Raw genomic sequence first — 12,024 nt, 5'->3', positions numbered from 1 at the left:
CCCTGCATTCTGCAGGTGATGTTATGTTTATCCACTTCAGATTGTCATGAGTATTGAAACGAAAGCTTTACATTTATCCATGAGCATTCACTCACATCAGTCACCAGATTGCACCATCAGCACTTGTCCGAATAAAGAGCTATTAAAGAGCTGTGATGAGCTATAGTTCAGGGTTGCCTTTATTAATCTTTACTCAATACATGTCTCAGAACAGAGTCAGACCCTTCAACTATATTTAGGTATATAAATTGTGCAAAATGGTACACAAATGCTTAATTTGTTTACAGATCCCTTGCATTTTGTCTACACATCAGACACTGCATGCAAGATAACACATACATCATAGTTGTAGATAATGCTTAATAGATTGATAACATCACGAGAAACAAATAATGAAAATCTGAAGCAAAATACATACTGATGCAGATTTTCATTTAAGAGCTATGCAGGGAAACATTTCCATATCTTAAACATTGTAGCCCAATTATAATGATTTATCATCACATGTTAAATACACATTGTATAATAGTTTTTTCTAAGATTTGCATGTGTATGTCCAGCCTGTCACACAATGCATGTTTAATATGTATCATAAAACTGGAAGAGCATTGGTATGTTACATTTCAATGGTCATTTACTAATATGATCTAATGATAGATTGCTGCAGACTCCAAAGTGCTTTCTGTCAATGTAATGCTGATTGTCTATCTACAAGATTTGGACAAAACAGAAATCGCTGACATTTCTTGGTTCTATTGCAGCAACTTCCAACCAATACATTATGCTAATATATGTGGACGAGTGCTGAACCTTCAATTAGCCTACTGTGTTTAGTTTGAATAATATATACAGTGCATTCGGAAAGTATTCAGACCCCTTGACTTTTTGCATATTTTTGTTACGTTACAGCCTTATTCTAAAATGTATTAAATTGTATTTTTTTTCTTCCATCAATTTTTTTAGAAATGTTTGCAAAAGTATTAAAAATAAAATACAGAAATACTTACATAAGTATTCAGACCCTTTACTCAATACAGAGCACACCCTACTTATTTTGTTGAAATACCATTGGAGCGCGGTTACAGCCTCGAGTATTTTTGGGTATGACTCTAAAAGCTTGGCACACCTAGATTTGGGGAGCTTCTCCCATTGGATGGGGAGCGTCGCTGCACAGCTATTTTCAGGTCTCTCCAGAGATGTTCGATCAGGTTCAAGTGCGGGCTCTGGCTGAGCCACTCAAGGACATTCAGAGACTTGTCCCAAAGCCACTCCTGCATTGTTTTGGCTGAGTGCTTAGGGTTATTGTCCCTTTGGAAGGTGAACCTTTGCCCCAGTCTGAGGTCCTGAGCGCTCTGGAGCAGGTTTTCATCAAGGATCTCTCTGTACTTTGATCTGTTCATCTTTCCCTCAATCCTGACTACTCTCCCAGTCCCTGCAGCTGAAAAACATCCCCACAGCATGATGCAGCCACCACCATGCTTCACCGTAGGGATGGTACCAGGTTTCCTCCAGACGTGACGCTCGGCATTCATACCAAAGAGCTCAATCTTGGTTTCATCAGATCAGAGAATCTTGTTTCTCATGGTCAGAGTCCTTTTAGGTGCCTTTTGTCAAACTCCAAGCAGGCCGTTATGTGCCTTTTACTGAGGAGTGGCTTCCATCTGGTCACTCTACTATAAAGGCCTGATTGGTAGAGGGCTGCAGAGATGGTTGTCCTTCTGGAAGGTTCTCCCATCTCCACAGAGGAACTCTGTCAGAGTGACCATCGGGTTCTTGGTCACCTCCCTGACCAAGGCCCTTCTCCTCCAATTGCTCAGTTTGGCCGGGCGGCCAGCTCTAGGAAGATTTTGGTGGTTCCAGACTTCTTCCATTTAAGAATGATGGAGGCCACTGTGTTCTTAGGGACCTTCAATGCTGCAGAAATGTTTTGGTACCCTTCCCCAGATCTGTGCCTCGACACAGTCCTGTCTCGGAGCTCTACAGACAATTCCTTTGACCTCATGGCTTGGTTTTTGCTCTGACATGCACTGTCAACTGTGGGACCTTAATTTACCACAGTGGACTCCAATCAAGTTGTAGAAATCTCATGGATAATCAAAAAGGATGCACCTGATATCAATTTCAAGTCTCATAGCAAAGGGTCTGAATACTTATGTAAATAAGGTATTTCAGTTTATTTAAAAAAAATGGCAAACATTTCTAAAAACCTGTTTTCGCTTTGTCATTGTGGTGTATTGTGTGTCGATTGATGAGGAAAAACATTCATTGAATACATTTTAGAATAAGGCTGTAACGTAACAAAATGTGGAAAAAGTCAAGGGGTCTGAATACTTTCCACACTCTACATAACAAATGTACTAAAGAAACACAACTTTTTCAACTTTGGTTGAAATTAGAGGGACACAATTATTTCAAATCAGATTGTATAAGAGAAAATAAATAAAGTACATCAAAGCTTATTTACATCTCTTTATCTAACGCCTTCTTCTTCGTCTATGGTCAACAATTCTGCCCCGCCTTGGCCGTTGGACGGTTCCATTAATGACTGCGGGTGGATCTGGACGGGTGGTACCATCAAGAATATCTGGGGGTGGTGGTACAGAGGCAACTGCTAAAGTTGGTTGATTAATTGGACTCTGGGGGTGTTGCTGCTGCGGTTGCTGTGGTAGCAGTTGGGGTTGCTGTAGTAACAGTTGTTGCTGTTGTGGTTGTATCTGTTGTTGTTGCTGCTGCACCAGTTGGGGTTGCTGTAGTAACAGTTGTTGCGGTTGTATCTGTTGTTGCTGCTGCGGCTGCTGCTGAATTGGTTGTTGCGGCTGTGGTTGCTGCTGCTGTAACTGCTGTGGTTGCTGCATTATTGACTGTTGTGGCTGTTGTTTTTGGGAATGATGTGGCTGCTGCTGTGGTAGTGGTTGTTGCTGCTGCTGCTGTGCCTCTAGGACTCCCAGCAGCCTTTGCAGGAGAACATTGTTTTGCTGTAGGCTGGTTGCCAGTGCCTCTTGAGAGGCCACTAATGTTCTCATATCACGTCTGAATCCCTCCCCAAACTCCCGAAGACTCTGCTCCACCCGATCCCCCAGCTGCAGAGCTGCCTCCCCCACGCCGCGGAGCTCGTCCTCCAGCCATAAGCCGCGAGGAGGAGCCTCCAATGGTCCCTGCTGGGCCCCTAGTGAGGGCTGGGGACTAGGCTGAGGGGTCCCATTGAGGAAAGGGGCGCTGTAGAGGGGGGAGGGAGGCAGCCAGCGTTCCGAGTTAGGGGGAGGTCCTATCCCCAGTCCCAGTCCTAAACCCAGCTTTTCCTCCATACTGCTCTCTGCCCCCTCGCATTCCGCCTCTCCCACCTCCCCTTCCCGCTCGCCACTATCCTCATCCTTCTCAAAGCCATCCCTCTCCAACCCTTCACCTCCACCCACTGCAGTAAACAAAAGGATATAGTAGAAAGCAGTGGTTAAAAAGTGCAGTTTTTATATGCATTATCTGAATGTTCCTACAAGGCTTGAATCTAAGGCTTTACCTCATTGTTAGTGTTCAGATTTACCTGGTTCTGTATCAGTGAAGCACGTGAAACTGGCCTTCCCTCTGGTGCTTTGCTTCTGTCTGGCCTGGTGAAGCCTGGGGCTTGCCTGAGCTGACCGTCCCAGCATGGAAGCCCCTCTGTTGGATGGCAGGTAACAAGTGCGGTGCCTAGCGTCTGCCAGCCTGCCTCCATTGCGTCTCTTCAGGTCGTCCCAGCGCTTCTTGACCTCGCGGAGGGTACGAGGGACTCTGGACACAGCGTTGACCCGCTCCAGGATCCCTGCCCAGATCCTCTCTCTCTCCCTGCGCCGGAGCCTCCCAGCAGGACCAAAAAGCTCTCCCTCACACCGCGTCACCTCAGAAACCAGCACCTCCAGCTCTGCACCGCTAAAACGACTCTTCCTCTTTCCTGCACCCCCCGCTGCCAACACAGAGGACATACCTCTGTCTACAGAAAGACAGAGTTGATCTATAGGTGTTTACTATGTGTCATATGAGGTGAAACATAAAAATGTAATAGTCAAAACATATTTATCATAACAGTACAGAGCACCACTGCAAGCATCAATATTGAACAGTAGACATGCGTTTAATAGCTAAAAGTTGGTTAAAGCTTACGCTGTTCCATGGATAGGAGGTCATCTGAGGACATGCCAGGGGTCATGATGTTAGGATGCACCACCACCACGTTGAAGGGGAGTCCACCAGGCAGCCCACTGCTTTGGTCACAACTGCCTTCCGAGTCCTCATCCTCCCTGGGAAAGCCGTCCTCTGAGACGCCCCCTCCGAAGGGTCCCTCCGGAGACTCCACTTTGATGTGCATGGGAGGTGAGTGCTCGTACAGCAGCCCCCCCTCCTCGTAGTACTCAGTCATGAGTCAGGCCTGGTCTACAGACGGACCAACTGACAGTTCCATTCACACTGCGACAGATGGCCGGCCGTACCACAGCATTGTTGGGGACGTGAGCAATATCTACCTGACAACTAACTAATCTTTCAGTGGGGGCAGCATAAGGCATATGTTCACAGGATACAACTAAGTGGCACATAAAAAAAATAGGGGCGCTAGGAGAGCATCTTGTGCAGGGACGTACTGAGATCAACATTCACTATAATGTGCGTTCGTTTGCATAAGATATTATTCATTCATACCAGGTAGCCTACAGCTAAAGTCCTGGAGCAGACGTTCATCAACTGTAAAATATGGCCAAGAGAGACATGCACTCTCTCTGAAAACTAGAATTTAAATGATTTTATATTAGTGCAAAAACAACTATATTACAGTACCCATCAGAGATATGCAAAAGTGCAGATACACTTGAGTAAATAGAGGATCGAGGGAATTCTACAAAAGAGAGAAATATAATACATGTTACCAAATAGTTTCACAAATTACAAATATCAAATAATTTACAACATAAGTTTCAACTTGATGATTTCTAGCCACTTTATAATTGCGTTTGTCGCAGCGATGCGCATTTTTTTCTGCACCACATCCGCAATGGTTGCGCATTCCGCATATATTATGGGTGATGCTGATATATCAATGCAGGGCAATGCGCTTCATGTTAGCTAGCTTTAATCTCGAAAATGTCAATACAGTTAGTGGGATAAAATCTTATTTTACTCACCTAACGTTTATAAGACACATTTGATGCAGTTGTCCTAAACGTAACCCTCCCATCAAGCTTGAAATTGTACACAAACCGTAGAGCGTCGCTGAATATTGACGTCACAATTCCACTGTCACATGTTCCCAGCGCTAGATAAAGGGAATAGGAATATGTGAGGCATTTGCTATAAGGCAAGAACAAGATGTATGTCAGGAGAAGTGCAGTATTATCATAAGGAGACGTATACTTTGAATGCGGAGGAGGAATGGAGGTCTAAGAGAGAGAGCGGGAGGAAGAGGGTGAGCTTGAGTCGGTTAAAAATGGCGGAAAAGGGGAGATGGTTTGTTAAAACCTGTTGAGGACAGACGTTCCGCTAGCGCAGTGCTTCTCAATTATTTTCTGTTACGCCCCCCCCCTAGGAAGAAGTAAACATTTCGCGCCCCCCCCCCCCCCCCCCCAACTCTCCGCCGCGACTGTAAATAGTATCATTTGTCTAGAAAATTGTTATAAGTACACTTCTGCATAACATTGTATCCGTATTAACATTAAAGAAAAAAAGAAAGAAATATAGATCAACTTACAACAAAGAATAACTTTATTAACATTGTTTTTTTTAGTTTGTAACAGAAAAGACTTCAAGTGCATCAATTTGTCTGAAATTTAAAAAAAAATTCAACCCTTATTTAAACTGTAAACATTTTTTGACCATTTGACACTGAAAAATAAAATTAATTATAATCAATAAATAATAATACATTCAAATTGATCAGCAACATTAACTCAGGAGCACAATATATGAAACATTTTGACCTATAAAACAAAATTGAATAAAACTATTTCTGCTGATTTTTTTTTTTAAATCAAAATGAGGAAGTCAGGATTAATGGCTACAATGAGCACGTTTTGCAGAGCACTACTTTTCGAAGCGGGGTTTGAAGCATGATACTGCAACTCTCAGCTCCTGCTCAATGTTTAGCTGGGACCTGTACTTGGTCTTCAGTGCAGCAACAGCAGAGAAGCCAGTCTCACAAAGATAAGATGTTGCAAAAGGAAGAAGAATGCCCATGGCCCTCTGCCCTAAGAGTGGATACTGCCTCTCTACACTCAGCCAGAATTCACTCAGTGTCTGTGATGTGAACCTCAGTCTGAATGTGGAGTCAGACGTCATATCAATGAACTGGTCCTCTGCAGAGCTGAAACCAGTTGGAGCTGGTGCATTGAAAGGATCTCTCACCCAGTCATATTGGGAACTGTTTTCAGGGAAGTACTTTTTAAAGAATCCCATCAGTGATGAAATATGCTCCTTAATATATGGAATCACTGAGGTGGCATCATAGTCAGTAGTGTCAACAAATTCATGCAGGTTCTGGAATGAATCAATCAGTATTTCCTTCATCAAGTCGCCTGCCCCACATTGCAAGCTTTCGAGTGAAAGAGCTGATCTTGTCTGTGACCTGAGGGAGGTGTTTATCTTTCCCTTGAAGCTGTAGATTTAGTTCATTTAGCTTTCCAAATATGTCACTCAGGTAGGCCAGTTTTGCCAGGAAGTTCTCATCACTACATTTTTCTGTGATGCCATACTTGTGCTCCTGCTCCAAAAACATTCTTATCTGCTCTCTGAGCTCAAAAACTCAGGACAAGACTTTTCCTCGTGATAGCCACCTTGCTTCACTGTGAAACAGCACAGCTTGATGTTCAGCTCCCATCTCCTCACAGATAGCAGAGAAGACTCTTGTTTTTAGTGGTCTGGTCTTTATAAACTTGACTACACCTACAATGTCAGTCATAACCTCACTTAATTCAGAGGAAAGGTGCCTTGATGCCAGTGCTTCTCTGTGTATAACACAGTGTGTCCACTTAGCATTAGGTGAGGCCTTCTTGATGAGTGCCCGAAGTCCTTTTCTCATCCCTGCCATGGTCTGTGCACCATCACTGCAAACACCAATGCAGTTCTCCCACTTTAGCCCATTCTCAGTCAGGAAGCAGTCCAGCATTTTGAATAGCTCTTCAGCTGTGGCTCTGTCTCTGACATATTTACAAAAAAGTAGATCCTCACACAGGGAGTTTGTCATGTCAAAACGTACATAAGCGATAAACAAACAGTCTTTGTTGCTGTCAGTTGCTTCATCGAACTGTAAGGCAAAACGTTTGTCTTTGAGTTTATCTGCCAGCTGTTCTGTAAGATCGTTAGCAATGTCATTTATACGTCTGGCGACAGTGTCATTGGACAGAGGGATAGTTTTTATTTTTGCAGCACTTGCGTCATCCAGCATGACAGAGACCATGTCTAATGCTGCAGGCAGTATCAACTCCTCTGCTATGGAGTGGTTTTTTGTTGTTGCACTGAGCAATTTGGTACACCACCTTATATGATGCTAACAGTGCTCGCTGGTTTACTGAAGAAGCATTCACAAAGCGGGACGATTGTTGGCAATATTCGGCACGTTTTCGCTGACAAAACTCAAGCGGCTTATCAGCGTGATTGGGGTGTAATGTCTTTAAGTGACGCCTTAATTTATTTGGCTTCATGCTGTCCGCTGCCAACATTTTTAGACACAGTAAACATACCGGTCTTTCCTCGTCTCCCACCGTAGTCACAGTGAAGCAAAGCGCTACATAGGCTTTGTCATATTTCCTCGTCTTAGCTTTCGGGAGACTTACGTTTGTCTCATTATCGCCGTCTCTCTCCGCCTTTCTTTTCAACCCTGTTAAATATTTTTCCATGGTGTCTCTTAAGGGTTTGTTATCTGCACTTCATATCTCCTGCTCTGTGCTGTGTGCTCTTGTTCGGTAAAAAAAAAAAACTACTCCCCGCGGCAAGAAAAAGCATGTTCCCCGGGGTCACGCGCCCCCCCCCCCCTGGCATCGCTCCGAGCCCCCCCAGGGGGGCGCGCCCCACTATTTGAGAAGGACTGCGCTAGCGGAACCCCTAGCCAACAGCTAATGGGATAGCAGGGCGCGAAATACAAAACATAAAAAATCTAATAATTCACATTTCTCAAACATACGACTATTTTACACAATTTTAAAGATACACTTTTCCTTAATGCAACCACATTGTCTGATTTCAAAAAGGCTTTACAGCGAAAGCAAAACATTAGATTATGTTAGGACACCACCTAAACAAGAAAAGCCACACAGCCATTTACCTAGCAAGGAGAGGCGTCACAAAAAACAGAAATACAGCTAAAATGAAGCACTAACCTTTGACGATCTTCATCAGATGACACTCATAGGACATAATGTTACACAATACATGTATGTTTTGTTCGATCAAGTTCATATTTATATCCAAAAACAGCATTTTACATTGGTGCGTGATGTTCTGAAAATGTTTGCCTCCCCAAACTTCCGGTGAATGTGCATATTAATTTACAGAAACACTCATCATAAACGTTAACAAAATATATAACAATTATTTAAAGAATTATAGATACACTACTTCTTAATGCAACCGCTGTGTCAGATTTCAAAATAACTTTACGGAGAAAGAAACATTGTTCAATATTCTGAGTACAGAGCTCAGCCATCAATGCAAGCTATACAGCTACCCGCCAAGTCATGGCATCAACAAAACTCGAAATTAGTGTTAAATCTTTCCTTACCTTTGCTGATCTTCGGCGGAATGCACTTGCAGGACTCCCACTTCCACAAGAAATGTTCATTTGTTCGATAAAGTCTATCATTTATGTCCAAATACCTCCGTTTTGTTGGCGCGTCCAGAACACTATTCAAAAGCACGATGCGGGAGCGCAAATCAATAGACGAAAAGCTCAAAAGTTCCATTACCGTTTGTAGAAACATGTCAAACGATTTTTACAATCAATCGATAATATTCCAACCGGACAATAGCGTATTCATTACAGAAGAAAAAATAAATAAAATGCTAGCCATGTGTGAAAGCGCATGAAGTAACTACATGACCTCAGACAGTCTACTGCTTGAACCGGCTGTTATTCCCTCAAAATTCACCACAGAAGCCTCAAACAACTTTCTAAAGTCTGTTGACATCTAGTGGAAGCCTTAGGAAGTGCAAAATGACCCCACAGACACTGTTGTTTCAATAGGCAATGGTTTGAAAAACTACAAGTCTCAGATTTCCCACTTCCTGGTTGGATTTTTCTCAGGTTTTTGCCTGCCATATGAGTTCTGTTATACTCACAGACATCATTCAAAAAGTTTTAGAAACTTCCGAGTGTTTTCTATCCAAATCTACTAATACTAGTTTCTGGGCCCGAGTAGTAGGCAGTTTAATTTGGGTACGTTTTTCATCCGGCCGTGAAAATACTGCCCCCTATACCTTAACAGGTTTTAAATAAGAATGTTAGAAAGTGTAAGCAGAGCCAGCTTAAGACAGGAGGAGAAAGGGAAGTTAATGAGGTCGAAGCATCGGAGGTGGTAGGGGTGAAGTTTTCAGGGCCGAGGGTCAGATTAAAGATGAGTCTGTGATTGTTGGAGTGACGTGTTTGTTAAAAGTGGACCCTTGCCTTTTGGGTGATCCATTTGTGGTTTCAGGGTGGGTGAAAACAGAGTTTGGTGCTGTGGAATTAGTGAGGGTAACCAGAAGTGGTCTGTGATAATTGTTTGTGTTTCTGCTGGTCAGAGGGAGAAGGCTCTCCACGTTAAGCGAATGGAGGCAAGAAATGTGAATTGTTTTGCTCTCAAGAAAAGGACCCCATTGAAAGGAGTGATTACTGGGGTAGCAGTAAATGTAGAAGTTGACCAACTGAAGGGGAAGATTCCCAGTGTTTGTGATGGTCGTCGTTTGTTGCGACGCAGACATGGTGGAGGGAATGGTGAAACAGAAGTCATTGTCTGTTCTTTTGAGTTTTGATGCTGTCTTTGCCCGACAAAGTGATGTAAGGATACATTATCCTGTACGAGCTTTTGTGCCGAATACATTACTTTATTACAGGTGTCAAGCTCATGTGGCAGCAGTGTGTAGGAGGAAGGTTCCTAGGTGTGAGAAGTGTGCAGAAGGGCATGAGACAAAGGAATGTGTAGCATTGGGGAAAGTAGTGGTATGTGTTTATTGTAGGGGTGCCCATAAGGCTGGGGATTAGAAATGCCCCATACGAGAGATGTAGGTTGAGGTTTCCAGGGTCAGAGTAGTGCAGAAGTTGTCATATGCTGAGGCAGTGAAGTAGAGGAAGATGGGTCAAGGGGAGGGATCCTGAGAGGAGTGGTGTGAGTAGTAGATCTGTACCAGTACAGAGGGATAGGCCAACAAGTGATGTTTCAGTAAGATTGGATTTGTAGCAATGGTTATCAACTGTACTGCAGGGATGGAATGTAAGTCACAGAAAATTGAGGTTGTGGTGGCAGCTGCAGAGAGGTATTTGGGTGTGTGAGACTTGACAGAGTTACAGGCTGTGTTAAGTGGTGGTGTCCCATCCTTTCCGGTTGTTGGCCTGAGGAAGGACTAAATAGATTTAAATGGTGGAGTATGGTGGTGTTATTTGAGTGTAGTGTTAGATGGTAGGGTATTTATTTATTCAAGCAAAGTATAAGGGAGTTGTACTCCAGTCTAGTAAGTGGTGGTAATGCAACATTTTTTTGGGATGCCACCCGCCGTTAAACCTCATCGAAGAGGCATTTGCCATTTGAAGTTCACCAATTTAAGTCAACAGACAAACGAACACAAACCTTTATTCATTATCTGTCTTAGCTGAATAGCTACACATTTAGGTTAATTGTATGCATATTGTCAAAATATTCTACTTCATTTAAAATGTTTTCTGCACTTTATTCAACCAGGTAGGCTAGTTGAGAACAAGTTCTCATTTACAACTGCAACCTGGCCAAGATAAAGCAAAGCAGTGCGACAGAAACAACAGTTACACATGGGATAAACAAACGTACAGTCAATAACACAATAGAAAAGTCTATATACAGTGTGTGCAAATGTAGTAAGATTAGGAAAGTAAGGCAATAAATAGGCCATAGTGGCAGCTGAAAGACTACATTTGTGTAAGTTTCATTAATTAACCTATGAAGAGATGAACAAAAGTATGTTCTACTCATGTCTATTGTAGTTGCTAGTTCACAAGTCATCATATTTCCACTGACAGAAGTTCATTCTCATGTCATCATGTTTCCAGGAAACGGCTTACCAGCTAACAGGGCATTTTTATCATGGAGAGGAAACATATAGGACAGTGCACAATCAGCATTAAAAAGATTTAGCTGTTGTCTGCAACTCTTGCTTTACAAGTTACACATAATAAGCACTAGCCAGATACCTGTTTCATACCTTCCTAAAAGCACATATTGCACTTTAAAATAATTAGTCAAAGACAGCGTTTATTTTCTCATACCAGTTATCATGGGTTTCTGTCTTAGAGAATATGTCTCTTCCAGTCTAAATCAATTAGTTGGAAGACATGGTGCTGCTGATCCAGGAGGTGTAGACACCAGGCTTGTTCCTCTGGTCACAGCTGTAACCCCAGGATACAGCACCCTGCAGCTGCCCACCACGGGGCCACCGGAGTCTCCCTGACAGAATGAAGATTGGGCAAGAGAAAGGTGGTTAGAGGTGCATCTTTCAATATTGGTTGAAGCTGGTTAATCACAACAGATGAGAGCTTTTAACAAATCAAATGAAAAGGACAACAGTAGAAAGGTGTAGTATGAATTCAACTCTGCTTACCTGGCAAGAGTCCTTGCCTCCCTCCATGAATCCAGCGCAGAACATGTTGGAGGTGATCTGTCCAGGGTAGGTGCTGTTGCAGCTGCTGCTGCTCAGGATGGGGAGATCCAGGCAGAACAGTGGGTTGGGGTAGAAGGCTAGTATATCAAACATTCTCCCTTTGGTTCTGAGTGGTCAGTGATATAATTTGTCATTAGTTTGATAAACAACAAATACCAAAAGTATTTATGGGCATATTGTTGATGC

The 12,024-nt window shown here is 43.0% G+C and overlaps 1 protein-coding gene and 1 pseudogene across 5 annotated transcripts; both read right to left on the bottom strand.

The window, feature by feature from the left end:
* Positions 1–161: 161 nt before the first annotated feature.
* LOC106605595 (uncharacterized) lies at positions 162–9,086 on the bottom strand. 4 transcript variants are annotated; one of them, XM_045718669.2, is made up of 5 exons: positions 8,919–9,086; positions 5,148–5,278; positions 4,135–4,861; positions 3,539–3,964; positions 162–3,412 (listed from the first exon to the last, which is right to left on the bottom strand). In XM_045718669.2, the coding sequence occupies exons 3-5, from the start codon at positions 4,388–4,390 to the stop codon at positions 2,475–2,477; spliced, it is 1,620 nt and encodes a 539-aa protein (XP_045574625.1). In that variant the 5' UTR covers positions 4,391–4,861; positions 5,148–5,278; positions 8,919–9,086; the 3' UTR covers positions 162–2,474. The 4 variants fall into 4 exon arrangements, with proteins under 4 accessions (XP_045574625.1, XP_014056883.1, XP_014056884.1 ...); XM_014201408.3 differs by lacking the exon at positions 8,919–9,086 and adding an exon at positions 5,377–5,521; XM_014201409.3 differs by lacking the exon at positions 8,919–9,086 and having other exon boundaries at positions 3,539–3,937; positions 5,148–5,525.
* Positions 9,087–10,762: 1,676 nt separating this feature from the next.
* Positions 10,763–12,018, bottom strand: LOC106605578 (trypsin-3-like; annotated as a pseudogene). Its single transcript, XR_014392386.1, has 2 exons — positions 11,779–12,018; positions 10,763–11,624 (listed from the first exon to the last, which is right to left on the bottom strand). The product of XR_014392386.1 is annotated as a trypsin-3-like (transcript).
* Between the last annotated feature and the right edge of the window lie 6 nt (positions 12,019–12,024).

Source organism: Salmo salar, chromosome 05 (genome assembly GCF_965601325.2).
Source record: "Salmo salar chromosome 05, fSalSal1, whole genome shotgun sequence".
In the NCBI taxonomy this organism is placed as follows: Eukaryota; Metazoa; Chordata; class Actinopteri; order Salmoniformes; family Salmonidae; genus Salmo; species Salmo salar.
This window is presented reverse-complemented; position numbering and strand designations above follow the sequence as displayed.